Source organism: Lepisma saccharinum, chromosome 11 (genome assembly GCF_977018435.1).
Source record: "Lepisma saccharinum chromosome 11, izLepSacc3.1, whole genome shotgun sequence".
Taxonomy (NCBI): domain Eukaryota; kingdom Metazoa; phylum Arthropoda; class Insecta; order Zygentoma; family Lepismatidae; genus Lepisma; species Lepisma saccharinum.
The window spans coordinates 11,832,398-11,855,577 of NC_139239.1; the positions used below are offsets into that span (position 1 = coordinate 11,832,398).

At 37.0% G+C, this 23,180-nt stretch overlaps 1 protein-coding gene across 1 annotated transcript; it reads left to right on the forward strand.

The window, feature by feature from the left end:
* The first annotated feature begins 6,205 nt into the window (after positions 1-6,205).
* Positions 6,206-23,026, forward strand: Pal1 (Peptidyl-alpha-hydroxyglycine-alpha-amidating lyase 1). Its single transcript, XM_083130718.1, has 10 exons — positions 6,206-6,539; positions 8,776-8,881; positions 9,865-10,168; positions 11,395-11,635; positions 12,165-12,466; positions 14,376-14,582; positions 17,770-17,985; positions 20,140-20,238; positions 20,793-20,954; positions 22,638-23,026. The coding sequence occupies exons 2-10, from the start codon at positions 8,801-8,803 to the stop codon at positions 22,829-22,831; spliced, it is 1,806 nt and encodes a 601-aa protein (XP_082986844.1). The 5' UTR covers positions 6,206-6,539; positions 8,776-8,800; the 3' UTR covers positions 22,832-23,026.
* The last annotated feature ends 154 nt before the right edge of the window (positions 23,027-23,180 follow it).

Sequence of the window (23,180 nt, forward strand, 5' to 3'; positions counted from 1 at the left end):
AAGTTAAAAGTTAATAAAAAAATCTTCCCTTGCTCTGGTTGGAAATTTTCATATTTTACTCGCTTTTCGGATTTATTATTAATTAACCATTTATTCATTATTTTATCATGTTGATTTCACTTATTGTATGTAGCACTGCAAAAATTATTCTGCATATACTAACATATGCATTTTATGTTGATGCAGGATTCCAGGCGTTTCGGACAAATCTTACCACAGGCTTGTCTCAGGAGTTTGTGGGGCAACACCGCGCATAACGGTAGAGAATGGGAGAAAGCGAGTGGGCGGAGCAAAGTAGTGCGCACTGTTGAAAACAGCTGGTAGCTGCAGCCGCGTTGTACCCACCCTCTCACACGTTCATTGGTCGTGCCCTTTCGAGCCAGTACTTGCTTCAGACTCCTGCGACAGAGTATAAACGTCCTCTTTTTCCAAGACATGTTCTTGTGTCGGGCGTCCAAATACGATCTAAAAATCGTAATGTCCTGAAAATTGAGAATCACATAATTTTCATTAATGAAATATGTCTTTCAGTTGGAAAAAGAAAATCACATGGAATTTATATCGATTTAGACCTACTCCACTATAGTTTATGTGTAAAAGTTATTGTATTGATTCAGTTCAGTGGAATTTGAAAGATTTTTATAATTATATTTTGACCAAAACTGAAAATCTGAAACAAAATTGAATTCTTGAAAGCACATGTACTAGTGTCAACTTTAGGAATTTTGTAGTTAAGAATTGACTTACAAAATCATCATAATTTTAATTGAAAATGTGTGAGTCTCATATTATTTGCAGCATGTCCCTTTTCTTGCCATGGTCATCTGGTAACCCTGCCTGAAAAGCAGGACTTTTCATGGTCAAATCCGGGAGAGTTCGTCATTCTAATTGCAAGAAGGTAAAATGGCGGCAGAGCACAAGTTATATCTTCAACTTTCAAGGTCACATACCAAGAGCTGGTGTGCACACATCTTAGACCATGAAGCGAGTGGTAAGAACAATTTCATAAACTTGCACTAGGATAATTTTCGACATTGGGTAGCTACTTAGGTGAACTTTATAAATTCTTGGCGTACACATTTAACCAGGTGCATTGCTATAAAATTTCTGCAAGTTGCACACTGTTAATTATTGTGACCCAAAATTACGAAACCTAACCGCTAAAAGAGCCAACGAACATGACTCACCATATATTTCTTGTTCTTGTGGTCCCCCTTCCCCCGCTCGCCATATTCGATCCTTTGAGCTCATAGAAAGGCTTGAGAGCCATAAAGCATTGTATTACAGTGCTACAAGCAACATTTTATGTACGTGACCTTGAATTTCTTAAACGTTGTATGCTATGATTACCATAAAGAAATTAAACTTGCGTAAAATAGCGGATTTTTATACGCCTCTCTTCCCTGGTAGGGATTCAAATGCAGAATGCAGTTCTCACGAAGAAATTACATCCATTGTTTCTCCTTCGAGATGCGATGATGAAACTAAACTGTTGAGATTAGGAAACAACACGAAACACACACACACAAAGAAAGGTTCATCAAAGCAGTTTGATAAGGTTCGTGGGCAGAGGCGCCGATTAGGTGCCAAGGAGGCAAGGGAAGTTTACTTCCTCTAGGTAAAAAAGAATTAACATTACCAGGTCATGTTGGTGGGACTGCCCCTTGCATCAACCCCTAATCGACGCCACTGTTCATGGACGTCTCGAAGTAGAGTTCTAAGTCAACCCCTTTTTTCTCGACTTACAAATTGGCACCGTTCGTTTCAAGCGTCAAATGTAGGAATCAGTTCAGAACTTCATGTTTCATATACTACCAATTATTTTTAAAATTAAATCAAAACACTCCATGAACTTCAAAAATTCGAAACATAAGATCCTTTACGTGAGAGAACGTAAACTTAATGACTCAGACAGATATTGCCCTAACGTTCAAAGATTTATGAAATGAGGAGTAATAAGAAAATAGAATAACTATGGATTTTGGTCCACTAATGCCATGAAATGTCAAAAAATAAAGTTGGGCAGGGTTTTCGTTCTCCTGGTGTATCGAATAGAAGAATCTCACCAAGGACATAATAATTATATTAATACACTGGCAATAAAATATGCTTTACTGTTATTAGTTATTAGAAGTATTAATGTCATAATTGTATTATTTGTACGTACCAGTGGCGGCGATTAGGGGATGAGAGTAGGGGGCAGTTGTACTTTTTGCTCCCGCACTATGGCTTCTGAATGCTAAGCCTTGTCTACTAAGAGAAAGCAAACTGTCCTTGACCCCAGGTTTGGCACCCAATCGCCGCTAGTGTACTTTTCAGTATTATAGCAACCGCCTGGCTCACCTACAAATGCTTTTGGCGACGCCCATGATAAAGTTGGCGATCAGGTCATATGTCTGTGGGTCTATTTCTACATAGTCTATGGACATCGTAAAGAAACATGGGAGTACAATTTGTTAAAAGGAAAAGAAAATACAGTGCTCAGGTTTTTAAAAAACTTTTTTTGATTTTACTTCCATCATGTTACTTCGCTTTTCTACCACTCTTGGACAAGGACGACCGCAAGATTTTTCTCAGGAAGGGGGCAGCAGTGCTCAAAGTATGAGCCCCACCAACTGCATTTTCTCATACTATTCTATCATCCCCCATCTTATCCCAAACTGGTCAAACTCCTCTCCCCCCGCTAGGTATTTCGAGTTCGAGCACTGGGAGGCAGAGTAAGGCTCGATTCACATCTACGCTCAATCAACGCTCAGGTCACTGTCCCCTCACGCTCCGCTCACGTTCAGGGAGTATTCTATTTAAAAATTATTCAACACTATTTGACCGCATCGTGAGCGGATGCTGATCTGAGCGTTACCTCAGCGTATATGTGAATCAAGCTTAAGGCTCGGCTCGACTTTTGGCCGACGTCAGGGCAGCTGTTTTCGATTTTTCCATTCCTTTCGAAATACTGTGATAGTCCAAAATCTGAAAATTTACATATGCTCAGAATTCCTCTAGAGCAGTGGTTCTCAACCTTCCTGAGCCCGTTGCCCGTAAATACGTTATTAAAAAGTCGATGACCAAATCCCAACGATTTTATGCCTGAATCACACGGAACTAGATTTCCAGTAGGACTGAATGCCCTACTTGGCACTGGACTGACTACCCATTTGCTAAAGTGGCTCAGGCGAGAGAACGGACTTGGAAATTCTATATTTGTATTTTCCGTCGAAAGCCAAGGAGGGTCACATGAACAGCTGAACCAATCGGCTTTGTCCAGTAGCCGCGTGGAGGGGAAGTTGTCGTGGTATCCTGTGTTGCCAATTTTTTTTGTTTTGGGTCGTTTTCGAAACAGGTGGCGCCCTCATCAAAGCCAGCACGGCGAAGCCTAATGGTTGCCGCCACGTAGCAAGCGAATGGGTTTCAGATTCCCTGCCTCTTTCTGAAATGCGAGCGAAGGGTGTATGTTGACAGAAAGACGTGTCGTGTACGACCGGACAAAAATCAGGCGTGTAGGAACCGGTAGCAACACCGCTTTCCCCCCCTTGAACTGGAGGCGGAAAGTCTGGGTTTCCTCAAGTCCATTCTCTCGCCGGAACCACTTTAGTTTTCGCCTCACACGTTATTTGTTACCGTACTTGTCGATAGACTTTTTGTTCCCATAAGACATTGCGCAGAACAGACAATCTGTAAAGATGGACGAGCAATTTGAAGAATGATGAAGAATGTTGTAGGAGAATTCTGCTTTGTGCTTCTATTGAAAAATTAAAAATGAAAACTATGGACTAGAGATTGGCTCGAAAAAAATGGTAATCAATGCGTACCGAAGAAGCTTTTTAATGAAGTCGGGTATGTAATATGAGATTCGCAGGATTCATTTATAAATTAAAAAGAAATCAAACATTTAATTTAATGCACTTTAAAATAATAAGGATTTTCATTTTCGGCTAATCATATTTGTCACGTACACATCTCATCGCTTTGCATAAATATCTAAATATTAATGAACTAAAAACGAATGCACTGAACGTCCTCTCTTTCCTTTTTTTATCGAGAAACTAAAACAGCAAACACTCGGAAATCACGGACAAAAAACTCCCCTTTACAAACTCACAGATTATCCTCACATGGCCAATATTTGCTCTGATTGGCTGTTCCACAGAATCCAGTCCAAGAAAGCCACTAGCAGTTAGAACATCCTCCAAACCAGTCAAGCAGGCAGCCATCACATCCGGGCAGGTTGCCAGTTCAGCACCAACTAACTGTATATCCAGTTTCGTGTGATTGGGCCTTTACTCGTTGCTCACTAAGTTTTTAAAACTTTACGCGTTAATTAATATGTAACCTTGAAATTTAATATTAAAAAATAAATTATGGCATAATCGATGTTGAACGCCGAACGAAAGGGCATATTTTCAGGTGGTCGCCAGATCGAGCTGTAAGTCGCTTCACCCTTCCCGTCCTTACTCGAGAACGGCCTCATGGTTGTAAATTTGGAGGCTACACGGGTGACAGTCCCCTCTTAGCGGTTTTGATGTCTTACCAACACTGGTGAGAGAGAATTTCCTCTTATCGCTGGTGAACCCCGAAGGAAAGCCTATTTTTCCAAGTTGTTGCCAGCTTGGGCTGAAAGTCGCAAACTTCAGGAGAACCTGTCGCGACCCGGTACCGAGCCGCTGTCCGGCGGTTGTGAGAAACACTGTTGTGGACTCTAGAATCTAGGGCATTTTGTTCCGTAAGTCTATTAAAACTCTAGACAACAGCGAAAGCGAACTACACAAAGATTCACACGAATGCTCTAGAAGGAATTCTAAGCATGCATTTTTTCAGATTTTCCAATAGCATAGCGGTTTCGAATTACTTGAAATTTTCTCTGATATCTCACGGGGGGCAAGAGCCCACTCTGCGGGCGCCCCCTTTCGATATGGCAACGATGAGGATGAATGATGATTAGATTATATTAATGTTCAATTTTACTTCCTTGATACCGACACAGATACAAAGGTTACCAACTGCTTCGAAGGCGTTTTGCTCCAATTTTGAGCCTCCCATTTTGTAAAACAAAATGTGTGAGCGTAACAACGAACGAACAGTTTGCCTCACAGATTACTACGTGGAAATATCTTTGCATTTTGTGACAACCAACGGCAAATGTAATAGAAGAGTAGTGCTGTTTTCATTCCTTTTTATTCTACACACTGCGTTATTTTAAGGAATTAATTTCTGTTGATGGGAAGCAGATGTCCTCTGCTTATGACGTTTTTATTTCAACTGATCATTACATTGTGGAAAATAGACTGAATGAAAATGGTCATGCTATTACTTTGGCTAGGTGCTGTACTTTTGCGTTGGATTATATTGAATATACAGCCAACGGCAAAGAGTAGGTAAAGTGTCCACCACTATTTTCATTATCTTTATTCTACATTCTGTACGAATTCTGTTAATGCGAAACAGATATTCTCCTCTGGTTATTGACGTTTTTGTTTCAATTTATGGTCGAGATCGTCACATTGTGGGAAAATGATTGTATGTAAATAGTGATTGACAATTTGCCTACTATTATCTTTGCCGTTGACTGTACCGTTGAGCCCTGCACCTCCCTGAACCTGCCCCTGTCTCACTAATATCATCAATCGGCTAGTACCGAGAACGACTTTGTGATTGTGGGACGGGATTGGAACTTTTTAAAAAAATAATCTCGACTTTCGGGACGGGAAATGTTCAAAATTTCCCAACACTGTCAAAATCTCGAATTCTACACATTATTTCCCTTTTACTTAAGTGCTTGTTTTTGCGTTTCTGGGATAAAACTGTCATTTCCCCCCCATAAATTTCAGATGGCGCAGTGGTAGCGCCGTTGCCTTGTAATCAAGGGGTCCCGGGTTCGATACCCGGTGGAGACACATATTGGTTCGGATCGCACTTTAAGCTGTAGGTCCAGTCCCGATTAGCCTTAATGTACATAAAGTGGACTTAAAACCACCAACTCAACTCAACCATAAATTTCAGATACTTTCTGTGCAGAAAACACCGAGAATAACCACTTTGAAACACATGATCATTTGGAATTCCCCGAATATTTAGGATCGGAGTGTTCTTTATTTTTTTTATTTACTGATCCCGTTACCGGCTTTTCGGGAGTAGCACCAAGTGTCAACCGCCTGGGAATGTTCTTGTTTTAATTCCTGGCTACATTGATGTTGCTTATGGCAACACTAACAACATGGAGGTCTCTGTACGTAAATGGTGTTGAAAATGTAACAGCTGGTGATGGAAAACTAAAATGCATTGTTAAGAAATAAGTTGCCGAGAGTAAACATTTAATGCATAGTTTTCATATGCAGTGGCTTTTAAAAGTGAACACGATAATTGGGTCTTAAAGTGTAGATGTAACGCTATTTTAATTTTTGACAGTCAATCGAGAGTGGATTTATTGGCAATGTACTGGTACTGGATTCTAAATATATTCATAAGCACAGATCGAAGTATTTGTAACAAATCTTTTGCTCGAAACGACAGTGATACCTAGGAAAATTTTGTGATGATATAAGGTATGAGTATAATATTTGTTTGTACTAGTTATTTTAGTAATTACGTACTAAGGATGTAATACATGCTGATAGCCTGGACCAAGTTCCGATTGTTTAATTCCGATTTCATCACGGTACAAGTATTTTTTTTCTTTCATGGTTCGATTTCTATTTGTCTTCTTAACACACACACTTCAGAGTTTAGTGATTACTTACTGTGTGCTTGAGAATGGTTTTCGCTTCTGTATACCATATTATTCTTCTCTTGCAATCAGCCATTTGTTTCCTGTTGTCTTGGTTACAGATTGCTGCTGCCATCTAGGTCACGTGTGTTGTGTGAAGAGGTAGGTTAAGCAAGTAAGGTTTAGGGCTCTTAGAGTTCAAACAACATCTCTAAATGCTTTTGTGGTTAGGTTAGGCAGGCCAGGTTTTTGGGCTCTTAACATCACAATAATTTCTGGTACTAGTTTACTATCCTTCGGACAAATTTCTTCATTTCTACAGAAGAAACTACGTACCGTAATAAGTTCTTGTAGTATTGTCTAACATCGGGAAGGTGTTTTGTGTGAAATTCAGGTAAGTTTTCTGTATCCTGGAAACTGATTTCTTCAGATTTAAAAGTTTGGGGCTCATTTGGGGGTAGGTGACTCCAGGGAGGCTATAGAGAAAGCCGGAGCATAGCGGAGGCGGGGCCGTGTTAGGGGTATACAATATAGAGAATGTCTCCAATTTCGTTAATATTCGGTAGCCTATACTAACTAATTTTGGCCTTCTAATCATGAATCTGTTGTTAAAATGCGGGGGTCACGTGTGCAAATTGTACATTATGCACGGGTAGCCCCACAAACCATTCACGGATAGCTCCATGAACCATTTCCGGTAAGGTTAGGTTAGGCAAGCTTAGTTAAAATTTTGTTCGTAAAACAATGCGATACAGCTCTAAAAAAACCAACAATCCACTGACATCAGGTTTTTTTTCCGATTTGCACATGTGACCCCCGCATTTTAACAATAGGCCTATAGGACATGTCAATACTTACATTACAATACAATATTACATTAATAGATTTTACAAATACAAAATATATAGCCAAAAATTGTAAAAAAAATTGGGTCTTACTCTGGTATTATATCAAAATCACAAAAAAATATAACATGAGAAGATATAGAACATTGCAGCCTACTTCTAGGTGATACTAATTATCCACTTTCATTTGATATTTAATTTTACAAGAATAATATGTGATTATACTACATTATGTACATTTGTCTTATGTAAAAGTCGCTTCCATGTATTCAGCTATAGAATAAAAAACATGCTTCAGAAGCATTGATTTTATCTTGTGCTTGAATATCATCAATTTTGGTTCTTTCCTCACATCTTGTGGTAGTTTATTGTAGAGATCTATGGAAGAGTTTAAGGGACCTTTCTTACATAAGTTAAGGCGGCAGTGTTTTATGTGAAGTTTGTCTTTATTTCTTGTGTTTAGGCCATGTATTTCCTCATTTCTGGCAAAGTTGGAAATATTTTGCTTAACATAAATTAAGCATTCATAAATGTATATGCAGGGGAGAGTTAACACATTAAGTTTACGGAAAAGAGTTCTACATGAATACGTTTTCTTTACTCCAGCTCTTTTTTGAAGCATAAAAAGGACAATGGAGTGGCCCTTGTTACCCCAAACCATAATACCGTATCTTAGTAAAGCATCAAAGTTTGCCATATAGAGGCACTTTACAGTTTGGGTGCTTGAGATGTCTACCATTTCTCGAAGGGCATAGCACACACTACTTAATTTTGATTGTAGCGTGTTTATGTGTTCTGTATAGCTAAGGTGTTCATCCAGAATGATACCCAGAAATTTTGAATTTTTTTTAGGCTCTAGTTGTGTATTCCCAGATATTAGATTGAGGCTTATTTGGTTTCTGGTTTGGATTGTAGAAAATGTAATGTAATTTGTTTTTTTGCTGTTGAGGAGTAGATTATTATTTAAAAACCAGTCATCTAATTTGTTTAATACATTATTAGCCTTAGATTGTAGAGCATCTTTGGAAGTGTCTGTTACTATAATATTTGTATCATCGGCATATAATATTGCATTTGCCTCGGGTATAACATTTGGTAAATCATTTATGTACATAAGAAACAAAAGAGGGCCAAGAATACATCTTATTGTAAGAGATCATCATATAACATACTTGATCTCTTGTACTCATAATGTATAAATGTTTTCTGACACAAATGTTTTATTTTTAGTTCCTGTGAATCGTTCAGCGGAGCAATGAAGATGAATTTACACATCCTTTTTGCATTGCAGTGCTATGTCATTGCTGCATATTCAAAACTGGACCAGGTTGAACAAGTAAGTCGATTTTTTTGTGACATTTGCAAACCAACTTTGTGTGTGTGTATATGTAACATGGGTTCTCAAGGCTGTGTTCTTAAACTTTCACTTAATGTTGTGTATCACGAGTTTGAGAGTACTTCAGTAGTGGAGCTGGATACAATATCAATTTGGAAGCGTAGTTGAGATTGTTATTGTTGACTTTCTTACATAATATGTCCATTAATATGGAACAACATTTGGATTTTTACACTCCATTGGAAATTTCCAAGAAATATTCATAGGTTTTTCTGATGTAAGTGCAGATTGCTCTATTGAAGCAGTCTGTAAACATAGTATCAAATTTGCAAGACCCAGCGTCGAATAACATGGGTACCTGGGGGAAACCCTGGGGGGTAAAGGCGGTCAGGGGCGTGATGCTGATCACATCACCCCCACTCACGACCGGATCAAGAAAGTGTGGGGCGTTACCCCCACACCCCCTATACACCTTCATGGCGTGGTGCTATGCACAGGGGAACACTTTACTTCTTTACTTTTTAATTAAAAATTGTTTATTATTATTATTTCATTATACAATATTTAGCAATATTAATGTGCAAATTTAGTCAACCATTGAATGTTAATTCTATCTTCCATTAATATGAATGAGATATAGATAACAGGTTGAAATTGTCGAATGGTAACATGATTAACATGTTTCCATAATAGAAAATACCCTAAATGTGCTGACCAAGGTAGACTTTATTTCAGTAAAAATACCGTTACATGTGACGTTTCAATCTTATCAGGGTCTTCCTCAGACTCAGGAAATAAAAATGTATGGAAGAACCTGATATAGGGTTGAAACGTCACATTTTAGTTTGTTTTTTTATTACTGAAATAAGGACTCCTTTGGTTAGCATATTTAGTGTTATTTTTTCAAATTGTCTGTTCCAGCATTGGTTTTCATTGTAAGTTAATGTTATATATCGTAATTCAAGTGGTTTAATTTATTCTAGGCACGTAATACCAATACAAAACCAAGTGGTTGGATTTCCAGCCTACTTGTTAAGAAGAGAACTCTCCGATATAGCAATGCATACCCTCTTTCGAACTTCGGAGACTATGGTTATGTGGACTATGAAGACAAGCATGGACCAAGATACCCTTCTGAGCAACAAGGTGGTTATATGCCAGACCTGAACATTAGATATGATGCGCTAAATGAAAATCAGTCGGTACCAACTGGAAAAGCACCACTAAGGCAAACTGTAAACACTACACCGAACAATCAAATCAGCGAACAACACTTAAAACCATCTGGTAAGTTTTCCCATAATGAGGGAAGAGTGTAATAAGAAAATTGAATGAAGTTCTTTTTTTCTGGTGGTATGCATTTTTTTTCATAGTGAGTATAATCTATTCATCATTCATGTTACGGGACTTTAGATGCAGTAAGATATTGTCATGTAAACGAAACGTCCTTCAGTATGAAATAAACAGGTACGTGGATACTTAAGCACATGTTGTGTGTATATTAAAAGAAATGTAGAAAAATACCCGTGGATGAATATATCACAATTTTTTCAGTACCTCCTATGAACTATGCATGAACAAAACATCATTTGTATCAAGTTAGCAAACTTAGTCGTGATGGGTACCAGAACTTTTTTCACCAGAAAGAAAAAAGCTGTATTGCTATATCTTTTTCTACCTTCAGCTTGTCTGATTTTAATGCACATATTTTGAAAAATTAGATAAAATACATTATGTTGTTTGACCCCCAAACAAAAGTTTTGGTTAAGAGCAAAACTATAAAAAACTAATATAGGAAAAATATTTGAAGGGTGACCTCAAGCAGATATTATTTGTATTGAAGTATATTCTTCCCTTTCTACAAGTATACGAGTTTCTTCCTTAATGTACATAATTTCATTGAATTATTTAGTCAGATGTGTGTGAAATATCACATCACCCTCACCTTCGGCTGTGATCAAGAAAGTGTGCGGCCCTTACTCCACACCCCCTATATGCCTTTATGGCATGGTGCAAAACACAGGGAAGCACTTTTTTATTAGTCCAGATTGGCCTATCAGCAGAAAGTGGGCTTGAATGGCTTTGGCAAACTTTTAATTTGCCATAAAATGACTGATATCATTATCACACTCATGGTTTTTCTCAAAATTTTCTATTAGGATGATAAATTAAAGATTCCTTGACAATTGTTTATGCCATATTTTGTTTAAACAGTCCAGGCTTCAAAACCTGATAAAGACCCATATTTTGGTGTACTGTCAAAACTAAGTGTGCAGTTGGCATGGAAGTGGTTGAAATCCATACACTGAATTTCATACCGGATATAATAGTGTAACTCTGAAAGAAAGGAAAAATGTCTGCTCAATTTCTCCTGAATTTCAACCCTCTGTTATGCTATCTGTGTATGTAATTTTCTGAACACTTTGCCATTAACTTTTCAAGTTTAAATGCAAAAATTACTTCTCCTGTTCATTGCATTAATTTATGTAACTTTTTTTTTTTTCCTGAAATAGGATTTTCTGTGGATGCAAACTGGCCAGATCCGAAAAAACAACTTGGGCAGCTATCGGCAGTCAGTATTGATGTTGCTGGGAATGTTGTAGTATTTCATCGAGGTGACAGAGTATGGGGTGCTCAAACTTTCACACAGAATAATGAATACAATCAGGGTTATTTGGGAGCCATTCAGGAAAACACTGTTGTTGTGTTCAACAGTACGACAGGAAGTGTTGTTCGTGAATGGGGAAACAATCTGTAAGTTCAACACACATACAAATAGTTGTATACATGAAAAAAATTGAAAATATTGGATCTTTCATATGTTTTTTCAATATTTACACATTTGATGATAGATTTTGTTTATTTTACTTTTTCTTTTCTACCAGTTTTGGCTAATCACGAAGATGGAGATGAGTGATGAAATTAATGAAGAAGGGACACTCACAAAGAATCTGGGGCCTCTGGCATCATTGCATGATGTGCTAAGCAGTCAGTCATGAAGGCTGGCAATTTTTACAGATGGTCCCTATAGCCACAATCATGGCTGAAACTATTAAAATTTATTTTTACTGGTTACTGGTATATTTGTCCTGCATTTATCTTTCAAGTAATACACAGATACTGAGTATACAGTGCCTTCTTCAGTATTAGAAATGTGTTTTCCTCTTAAATAATATGTTTTGAAATTTAACAATAAGCAAATTGGTTCTTGACTTTGTTTTCTGCAGTTCCATTTTTTATTGTTAGTTTTCAACATGTCATGGCTATTCTTTTTTGTGGGTAGGTTCTACATGCCACATGGTCTTACTGTGGACAAGGACAACAATGTATGGATAACGGATGTAGCTCTCCATCAGGTGTTTAAATTTCCTCCTAACGGGGGGAATAACCAACCAGTGTTAACTCTAGGGGAAAAGTTCAAACCAGGAAATGATGATTCCCATTTCTGCAAACCAACAGGTGTTGCTGTTATGTCAAATGGTGACTTCTTTGTGTCGGACGGATACTGCAACGCACGGATCATTAAATATGGAAAGGATGGCCAGAAAATGACTCAGTGGGGTCAACGTTTCAGTTCTTATGGAGGTAAGATTCAAATAAGATTTTAATTTTTTGTGCATGCATATTTTGTATTTAGCACACACAACTAATACTTCCTCCTACTTTCTTGTGATAAGATTTTTATATTTTATAGCTGTTATTCCATATACACCTTTCACATGAAGTAGCCATATATTGCCTTTTGCTTAGGCTGCATCCTAGTGCTGCCATCTACAAAACATTTAGTATCAAGTGCAATTTCGGTGATCATATTCTGGAATTGATATCAAATTCCCATGATGTAGGCGTGTCAGGGATGTGGGCACCCCTGAATAGGTAAGACAACATAAATTATACACAATGAAACCACATCTTTTAGCTACTTTTCGACATAGGAGCCAAGTCTTTCAACACATTTTTCCCATCATGGCACTAGTTTCAATATACCCTGTTCATAGAACTCTGTCATTTGGGAATACAGCCATCTGCACACAACCGATTGCACTTCTTCATCGGAATTGAAGCGTTGTCCACAAGAAATGTTGAACTGCTCTGATAAGGTTCCCGGATGGATCCGCCAGTCGTTGAGAATTGCCTGCTCAGTGGCTGTAACATTTTGTTCTGTTGCAGCTGTTACTGGTTGCCCGGAATGTGACGAGTCAACAAGGTTCACACGGCCTCCTTGAATGTGCACCAAACTGTCTTCCCCATACATGCCAAACATTTCCCTGTGAATTTCACTAGGGTTTCCTGCGGAGACTTTTTCATGCTTCCGCGCATGCCTCTGCTCACTGGTCAGACTATGCTGGGCCAGAGCAAGTGAGAGAACAGCTGGGGATGCGGCGCAGGAATTGAAAGGGCCGTAAGCTCGACGCTTACGAGATTTGAATCTCCTCGTTTGTAAATGTATTAATTTAACTATATTTTGGCAAAGCAAGTGCTTTTGCTGAGGGTAGAGCCATGGCACGGTGGCTTAGAGCCGCCGCTGTATATATATACATATATAATGTATGTATACAGTATAGGCCTATATGGTGTATAAATAGTTTGTTAATTTATAATAGTTTGATTGAAAAAATCTTACGTTTGGGCCCCCCCCCCCCCAAACTGATCAACCTAGCTACCTTAATTAATTATGTAATAATAATAAACTAATATGAAGCACAAAAAAGTTATTTGGTTATCTATTTATTCCTTCAGTTCATGTTGATTATTTTATGTAGGATTAGTATGTATTATCGACAGATGACAAATATCTGATTCATTATTTACATTAGAATATGTTGACTGCACATGAAGCTTGAGTGAATCTTATTACTAGAGGCACATATTTTTGGTAAATAAAAAAGCAAAATTTTGGTACAAAAACAGTCTATTTCGGGTTCAAAAGCGGTAAATGAAATACAATTTTGGTGTTATAGCGGTGAATAATCACATGAAAAAATGCTATATAAAATGACATTTTAGTTTTAAAATTGTATATGTAATCCTAAATTTGATTTAAAAACTGCACTTATTACACAAAATAAACTTACCCCTTCTAATAGCACATTTATGTAGTTACCAGAGTATTAAGTTTATTGCTGTGTAAAGCGGTCCATTTTTGCTTCTCAAATATTTACAGCAGAATTAATCAATTTTCTGGGAATTGCATAACTCGCAGGATACTTCAGACTTCAGAATGTGTTGCGTCAGAATATAAACTGTAAATTTCATGTTTAAGAGTATATTTCGCATTATTTCGTGACAAAACAGGGTAGAAAAATGCACCTCACACCTTTCAGAAAAATGAACATTACAGCATGTTATTTCATATTTCGTGTTTTTGTCAAGAACGAAATTTGCATTCCTCTACTTATTACCCATGCACCAAGGAAAATAATGTGTGTTCCTTTTTCTACTTGCAATTTTTTTGTACAATATGTTTTTTTTTTCTTTTTCATGTAAACAACAGGATTTTCTGCAAATCCGCCACCTCCTTATGCATTTGCAATTCCTCACGCTCTGGCTCTAGCAGAAGATAGAGGGATATTGTGTGCAGCTGATCGTGAGAATGGACGCATTCAGTGCTTTAATATGATCAACGGAACATTCCTATTTCAACTTCATTATCCTTTGTTCGGCAGCAGACTATTTAGTGTAGCGTATTGTTCAGTAGGAGGTAAGAAGTTACTTTTGATTTAATCATTCTTGCGTATAAAATAACATGTGCTGACGCCAACGTGTTAAAGTGTTAATATTCTGAAAAGAAGTATGTACTCACTTATTCGCGAAACTGGTTTTTATCATAAAGTGGCTTGGATCAACAATGACTTTTTCAAATTTTTCCTCCCTTGAAGGCATGCAACTCATGGTATTCTAAATCTAAATGGTTAGATAAATATCATCTGTGTATAATTTCTTCTGTAGCAGTCAAGCAAATCTTGTGCTGTCCTGTAGATATCTGTAATAGTTTCATTGTGCAGTAAGCATATTTTTTTTATATAGATATCAACAAAATGGCTAAAGCAAACCACATGAAGATTTATTTGAGTGCTCTAAGGAATTTGAATCAGTTGTCATTCTTCAAAATCAGATTACCACAGCAGATTTTAAAAATGGGAGAAATTTTTGCGAAAGTTTATGCTGTAACAGGCCAAAGGTCAAGTCGTACCTTAAACCATGGAGAATGGATCAAGTGAATTAACACTTGCCAAATACTAGAATGGGCTACAAAATGGATCCCAAGTTATTTTTCTAGATGGTTATGTATATAATTGCCACTTCTTTACATGAAATCATTTTTACATATATATTTAATACTGCCAATTTTATCAGATTTGAATTAACAAATTAATGAATCTTCTAGACTTGTATAAATACAGTTTTATATCATTCAGAGATGTTTGCCTCTATTCAATGTGGAATTGGGGAAATTTCCAGCATGTGGAATTGCAATAATTTGTTTTGAAGCAATGGGATATTAGTATAAAGGAAGTGGCATACAAAGAGGCTTTTTTAAATGCAACGAAACTAATACTATGTTTTATTTTTAAAAAGACACGAACACATCAACTACATCCTTACAGATTGCCACTTGCGAAATATGCACAGTCAAGTTTGTGTTTTGAAAATTACGTCCTACAGGTGACCATTTTGTTGTTGACGCTTGGACAATCTATGACAGACCCAACAACTGAAACTTGTTGGTTTCTGCTTCAATGCACTTCCCGTAGGTTCAAAGTTCTTTACTCACATCCTTGTTGCATTGGCCGATGTAATAGGATCACATCTCCCGATATTAAAATGTTTAAAATAATGTCAATGTTCTTGTCTCGCAGCGGCAACAGAGTCAACTCACATTTTTTGTAGAAAGCCCCCAGTTATTGAGCTCCACTCCAGCAATCCATGTATGTAAATGGCATTCATTGGTGATGCAAATGACAATCAATAAGTTTTGCCAACACCATTACAGAAACACTCCCAACAAAAACAAACAAACAACAAAAATATGCCACACCCTGTGTATACATGCAGTGGGACCTCGATTTCATGTTCTTCAGGGGACCAAGCTGAAAAAAAAACTTAAAATTGAGGAAAATTTTATCCATTTTGCTATGTTGGGACCATCAAGATTGAATGTACAGGGTAAGTCAAAATGATGAACCCGATTTCACACATTTATTCTGTGAAATATAATAAACAAATGTTATTGCAAGACATGTGCTAAGAAAGGTAAACTGTCAAAGTTTTTTTCAAACAAATCACAAGTGTTGTGATTTGTTTGAAAAAAACTTTGACAGTTTACCTTTCTTATGTTCTATGTGAGGAACTCGCATAACATGGCACACATCAAGCCGAGAGTCTATCTCCAGCCAAACCTTGTGTAGCATGTTGCGGTCAATATCAGCAATGGCTGCTGTGATGCGAGCACGCAGGTCATCCAATGTTGTTGGAAGTGGTGGTACGTAAACATGATTCTTGACAAAATCCCACATGAAGAAATCACATGGGGTGAAGTTGGGGGAACGAGGTGGCCAATGAAGGAGAGGTCGATCCTCCGGAGATGCACAGCCTATCCAACGTTGTTCCAATGCCCCATTGAGATGGTCCCGAACGCTGCCATGGTAATGCGCAGGGCACTATCCAATTGGAGAATGAAATCTGCACTATGCTCTGCAAGCTGTGGAAGGAGTCATAGTTGCAGCATATCAAGGAAAACAAGTCCTGTCACAGTACGTTCATGGAAGAAAAAGGGCCCATAAATCTTTTCATGGGAAATTGCACAAAAGGCATTCACTTTGGGAGAATTGCGTACGTGTTCCACAAATTCATAGGGGTTAGCAGTTCCTGAAATCCTTACATTGTGTCTATTCCCTTTCCCTGAAAGGTGAAAAGTTGCTTCATCACTGTAAATTAACCTCTCAGAGAACCCATCCGTTTCCATTAATGCGAGGAAATCAGCACAGAAGGATATGCGCAAAGCATAATCAGTGTATTTTAAGGCTTGAACTAGTTGCAAGCGGTAGGGTTTCATTTGTAAACGTTTCCGCAGAACCCGCCAGACAGATTTCTGTGTAAGTTGAAGTTCTCTCGCTGCCTGGTAGGTGGACTCCACACGAAACATGTGTGCACTCGTTCCACTGTCTCTTTCCCAGTCGACGGACGGCCATTTGATTTTCGTTTACAGATGCAGCCCGAATCTCTGAAATGTTCATACCACTTACGAATGGCCTTCCCCGTAGGTGGTTCTCTCCAATATTTGGTACGGAAATACCGTTGAACACTAATCACAGACTTGTTCACATGATAATCAAGCACACAGAAAGATCTCTGTTCTCCAGTCAACGCCATTTTCCTGCTCGCTGCTGACTCCTAGCGGTAGAAAGTAGAAACACGGCATGGAAACTAAACTTTGAAAGTTAACCTTTCAAAACGCATGTCTCACAATAACATATGTTTATTAGATTTCACAGAATAAATTTCTGTAATCGGGCCCATCATTTTGACTTACCCTGTACAATGGGAAAAATGTAAAATCTGGGAATGCACAATCGGGATTCCACTGTAGTATCCCTCCCAAGGGTAAAAAAAAATTACAAACCAGAGAGGATAGGGATGTAATAACCACAGGGAAAATTCTCTAGTACCCTCCTTCAGATACTACCCTACTTCTATTTCCTTTTTTGTGTTACACAACCCACTGGGGTGAATTATAGTGTGTTAACATTTCAAATGTATTCTATTCACAGTTTTGAATAATTGTGATAATAATAATAAAGGTATGTGTTGATCATTGTTACAAATTCTCATTTTTGGAAAACAAAAGAAAAACCCATGAATTTTTGTAATTGTCTCTATCTTTCCAGGTGGTCATTTGTTTGCTGTTAACGGCCCTGAATTTTTTAATACAAGAACCAAAGTTCAGGGATTTATCATCAATATGGAAACCAAGGCATTGGAATCAGTTTTCAGCCCAAGTGAAAATGGATTTTCTAATCCCCATGATCTTGCTGTCTCCAAAGATGGAAGACATGTATATGTTGTTGAACTAGATCCATTTAAAGTATGGAAATTTTCAAAAGGTACATCTTATGTAAATAGACCTGTATTATGCAGTGTGTGGTAGTGTAGTTCAAGGCATTTTTCTTTAATATATGGTGGTATTTTATGGGAAAAGAAAAACAGCTTCTAAAATGCATATTGTTTTCTAGAAGATATTGTAGCAGACTTGGTGGCTGAGCACTGTGTGTGGTTTGTGTACAGTCTCACCATCGAAGGTTTCAAGTTCGAGTCGTGGTCTTGTTTGAATATCTCTTCTTGGATTATCATTAGTTAAAGTACATGCACAGTCCATAATTCAGCAAAGTATCGTTAGTTTGAATTTGTGTTGTGTGTCCACTTTATGCACAGATAGACTGATTGGGAGTCGACCATACAGTTTTAAGTGGGATCCAAACCACTATGTGCCTTCACCTGGTATTGAACCCGGTTCGATACCCAGTGGAGGCACATAGCACAGTGGTTCAGATCCAACTTTAAACTGTAGGTCCAGTCTCGATTAGCCTTCCTGTTCATAAAGTGGACTTAAAACAACAAATCAATCAATCATTAACCTTTTTTTAAATCAGGCCACTTTAGTTTTTTTTTGTTCCAAAATATGTATTTAGTTCATATTTTGGAAATTTATTGAAAATGACATTGTATTTGAATTTTGTTCTTAGAGCAAAAAATAGCATGTGCAAGAAAGTTGCAATCAATGCCTTCTTATTACTATTGTTTATTTATTCTTTTACACAGCACAAGCCTTTGTATACCCAAGAGAAAAAAATAGATAGTAATCAAAATGGCTCCAAGTTCACAATTCCATTACTTTTACTCAGTTTATATCAGTTGTATAAAACATGATCAGAAAAGATATATTGTTCATTTTGTGTAGAGTATATCAGAAATAAAAATCCACTTAGTGATACCCTATAGTAGTTTTGCACACTAGAAAGTTCATAAGTCAGCAAGAATATTATAAAAATTTTAAAAGCAAAAACTGAGGTGGTTAGTTATATACCGTATTTACTCATGTATAATGTGCACTTTTCCCAAAATGTTTGCCCCCAAAACTGTGGTGCATATGCACGGAATAATTTGGACAGCCAAAGTGAAACTGTACAGGGTCATTCCATGATTGTAAAGCTCGAATTCTGTAGTTTCTGAATATGGTAACACTATTCCATTCAAAATGGTGACACTAATGTGGAATGCGATTGAAATAAGCTCATCACAAAATGAAGGAACGTTCTGATTTTATGGTACTTTGGATGAAAGAAATTATAGGAAAAGTAATTAATAATTAGAATGTATTACTGGCCAAATAGTATGACACATATGAAATGTGTAAATGCCTTAATGAAAGAAATCTTGTGCTGCTAACTGCTAGTTTGAAGGTCCTGAATGTGCCTCCTATAAATGTTACGTTAGTCATGGAAAAAGTATATATATTTTGAATTTTTTTTTAGGAAAAGTAAAGAGGAAATGAGCAAAATCATGTATAAAAGTTTAAGGGCTATGTCCCACAATTTTTCACTTTGTAATGTAACGTTCTGCAACATCAAGGAAAGCTGTGCCATTTTAGCAGAATTCGAGCATGCACCTCCTATCACATGGGATGCATATCAGTAGTATTTGTTGGGCAAGAAATAACAGAAAGATAACTTCCTGACCTGAGCATTGCAAATCCATAAAGTAATTTTGATCTCGCTTTCTACAATTACAGACTAAATAAGGTGGTTAAAGAGTGAAAGCTTTGGGATGCTAAACACAGTGGAGGGAGAGGGGGGAGGTGGCATGGGTTGGTGACTTATTGTTTACAGGAGAGGATATTCTCCTCTTGGTCCACATAACAACAGGTGACTCATTGAATAGGTATGATGTCATTCACTGTTGATCGGCATAGCAACATCTTAACGACCTACAACTAAGAAAGCCATTTCTTGAACCTGGATTGTACTGCACATTATATATGAGATATAATAGTTTGTCACTTTTCCCTATCAAAAACCAGGCTGCACATTATACACGCATGCACATTATACACGTGTATATATGGTATGCATATATCAGTAGTTTACAATTTGTACACTTAAGCATATTGTTAAGTTTTTAATTTGAGCAAAGTTGATATTCAGACAAAATTAATGTTAATTATAAACCCTTTTCCACTTTATTATCCTTTTTTCTTTCAGCAACAAATAACACTACACAACACAATGAATCTCAACTGAAATCTCCAATGCCATCTCAGGACAAGGATGCTGATAAAATCTCAGGGAAATTGTACAATGGTATGGATATTATTATTTTATAACCTGATTCAGGCAGGCATTACCATAGTTTTTTGCATTTCATTTATTTATTTAATTATGACTTGACCATTTTTCTTTTCAAAGATGATTTTCAGTCATCAACATGTACTTAATTTATGTATTTATTCAAAGTTAAACACATGTCATGTTTTTGTTGTTATGCTTGAAATAATCTTATGCCTTTTGAATTTAATTGTAATAGGTAATTTTGATCCACTATTTTCACCTTATTTTTATCAATGAATTGTAAGAAGATCTTACTATCACATTGAGAATGTATAAAACTTAATTATTTATTATATTACCTTTCTCTCAAATCTTGACACTCAAAGGGTTGCTGCACTACCCACTGCATTGGTTTTAAATATTAATAAGTTGCTTGTCAAATTAATTATTCAATATTTACCTTTGTGAATATATCAATTGAAGTAAAATAACTAACTCTTTGAACATGTGCATATCTGTTTGCTGTGATTAGCTTTGAACATTTCTGCTTTGTACTACTTGCTAATTTATAATTGCATATTTTGCAGGCAAAAATACAACAAAATTGCAGGCTGAAGCTGTAAACTCAAACCCAAGCAATGTAAAGAGGCAAGGTCTGATATTCACAATCGAAGTCATATCTGCTGTTGTAATAACTATAGTGATTAATATAATTGTGATTGTAATATTTCTTCGAGTTAGAAAGCAAGGTAAGCATGTGTAGTAAGATCATGTGCATTCTGTGTTTGTAAATATTCACATAACTCACAAAATACATGTTGGCATTGTGCTTATTTTTGACATTAAAAATGGGTGGGACTGGATCCTTTGTTTTCCAGCAACGCTCTTTGTTCCAAGCACTGCGTGTATTTCGCATAACACACAATGGAGGTGACGTGGGAGGAGTAGTAGCAGCAATCAAATTCTGTTGTCATTTAAAGCTGTGATGGTGAAAAGATGATGCTTTTCTGGAATTAGTTATGACAGGGTGCACCACTATGACCCAGAAGGAAAACAAGCTAGCACAGCATGGAAATTGCCAGGATAAATCACTTCTTTCACTGTAAGGGAATGCCAGCATGCAGTTCCCATGCACACTAATGTTAAAGCAGAATACTGCATGTCAAGAAATGACCACAACAATGGGTGGTGACTTTGTCATGAAAATGCATGTGGCAAATCATGTCATGGCATATTTGGCTAAATTAAACATCACCTGTGTACCACATCTTCCTTATATCCACGATCTAGCTAGCACCCCCTGTGACTTTTATGTTCCCTTCACTCAAGTGAAAGCTACGGGGCCATCATTATGCGGACTCTCAAGCAGTGCTGATGAAATGTGAGGCGATTCTCAAGGATCTCACAAGGAATGACTTACATCATGTGTTTGCAGACTGGCAGAAACATTGTCATAAGTGCATCCAAGTCGAGGGGAACTACTTTGAAAAATATCATGTAACCCTTCCACCAGAGTAATAAACACCTGTACAAAGTAAATCAGTCTCACTCTTCGTTGATCAGTCCTCGTAGTAATATGTCCTTCAGTAAATGGGAGCAGGCATTTTGTGTTCTTGAGTTCATCCGTTCTAGCTATGATGTGACTTTTTCTTGTGGGGGTTTGTGAAGTATGCTGTTTATATGCCTACTAATATCCAAGATCTGGGACCGAATCACCTATTGCGTGAATGCTAGCTCGTGTTAACATTATAGACATTTGCTGCATCACTAAAGGTGTACACATAGAGCATTTGAACATTTCTGCTTTGTACTATACTACTTGCTAATTTATTATTGCATATATATGTTTGTTTTTTGTTCAGTAGTTCATGTCTTATGAATTTTCCAAATGTTGTACAGACTTATGAATAACCCTGTATTGTACAAAATCAATGGAAACCATGAATTTTACATAAATTCCAGCATAATTAGACTCCCTAACAGTTTCATGTGGCATCTTTGCAGTCCTTAAGAATGATCAAAACTCCCGAGAAGTATCGACCAGTATTGGTAAATAAAACTTATACTTCTGATACCGATACATTGGTATCAGTCAGCCCCAGTACTTATGTATCCATGTAATAATTCATTTTTGTTTGATTAATTTTGATGAACAAAAGCTATTACATGGGTACATAAGTACATTTTATGTATATGTTAATAGTAAAAATCTAACTACACAGATTATTTTTTTCACATTTAAGTCACATAGTTACAATTTTGTATAGTATCAGTAGAATATCAGTATTGGTAAATTTTATATTGGTACTAAAATGACATCCCTAATTAATACGAATTTGCATTTTCACTCTTCCCTTATCCAAGTGGAACTTTTGCAATTGCCTATCTTTTGTGTGTCCATAGGTAAAGTACATTCTTTTTACATTCTACAGGATCCTTGTGCGGTTACTCCTTTCGCTCCAAAAAATGGAACTTCCATAACACACCCTCGGATGGATTCAAGCTGGGGCAGTTCTTGGACCCCCACTCAGGTTTCGAGAAACTCTGCACAGAAGAAAGTGATGACGAAGATGCAAGCAGAAATTCAGAACTTGAACCCATCACGTCTCGAATCCAGCATGCCTAGTGAAAACATGAGAGACGTTACATGTAATGAGAACTGCAGTGGTCAATATTATTATTCATGTTACTTTTATTGTGAAAAGTTTTTGTTTGCTTATTTTTTATTATTTAACACTTGCTCTGTGAGCCATATGCAACATCACACTTAAGTAAATGTAAACTTGTGCAAAGAAGAGAAATATATGTCTATTTTTTGTTATTGTCATGTTTTTATCACAGAAGAAACACTGCGTCACTTGTATTGACAATACTCTATATCATGATGTAGATTATAATATTTTCAGTCTGTATTATTTATATATAAAATCAGTTGTTTCAACTGGAATTATGAACTGAAAGATTGGCACACGTGA

Excerpts from the sequence above, each read along its gene's own strand:
- Pal1 (XM_083130718.1), top strand. The coding sequence starts at position 8,801 with ATGAAGATGAATTTACACATCCTTTTTGCATTGCAGTGCTATGTCATT. Across the intron at positions 11,636-12,164 it reads CGTGAATGGGGAAACAATCT|GTTCTACATGCCACATGGTC; the intron begins GTAAGTTCAACA and ends TTTTGTGGGTAG. Across the intron at positions 17,986-20,139 it reads AGTATGGAAATTTTCAAAAG|CAACAAATAACACTACACAA; the intron begins GTACATCTTATG and ends TTTTTCTTTCAG.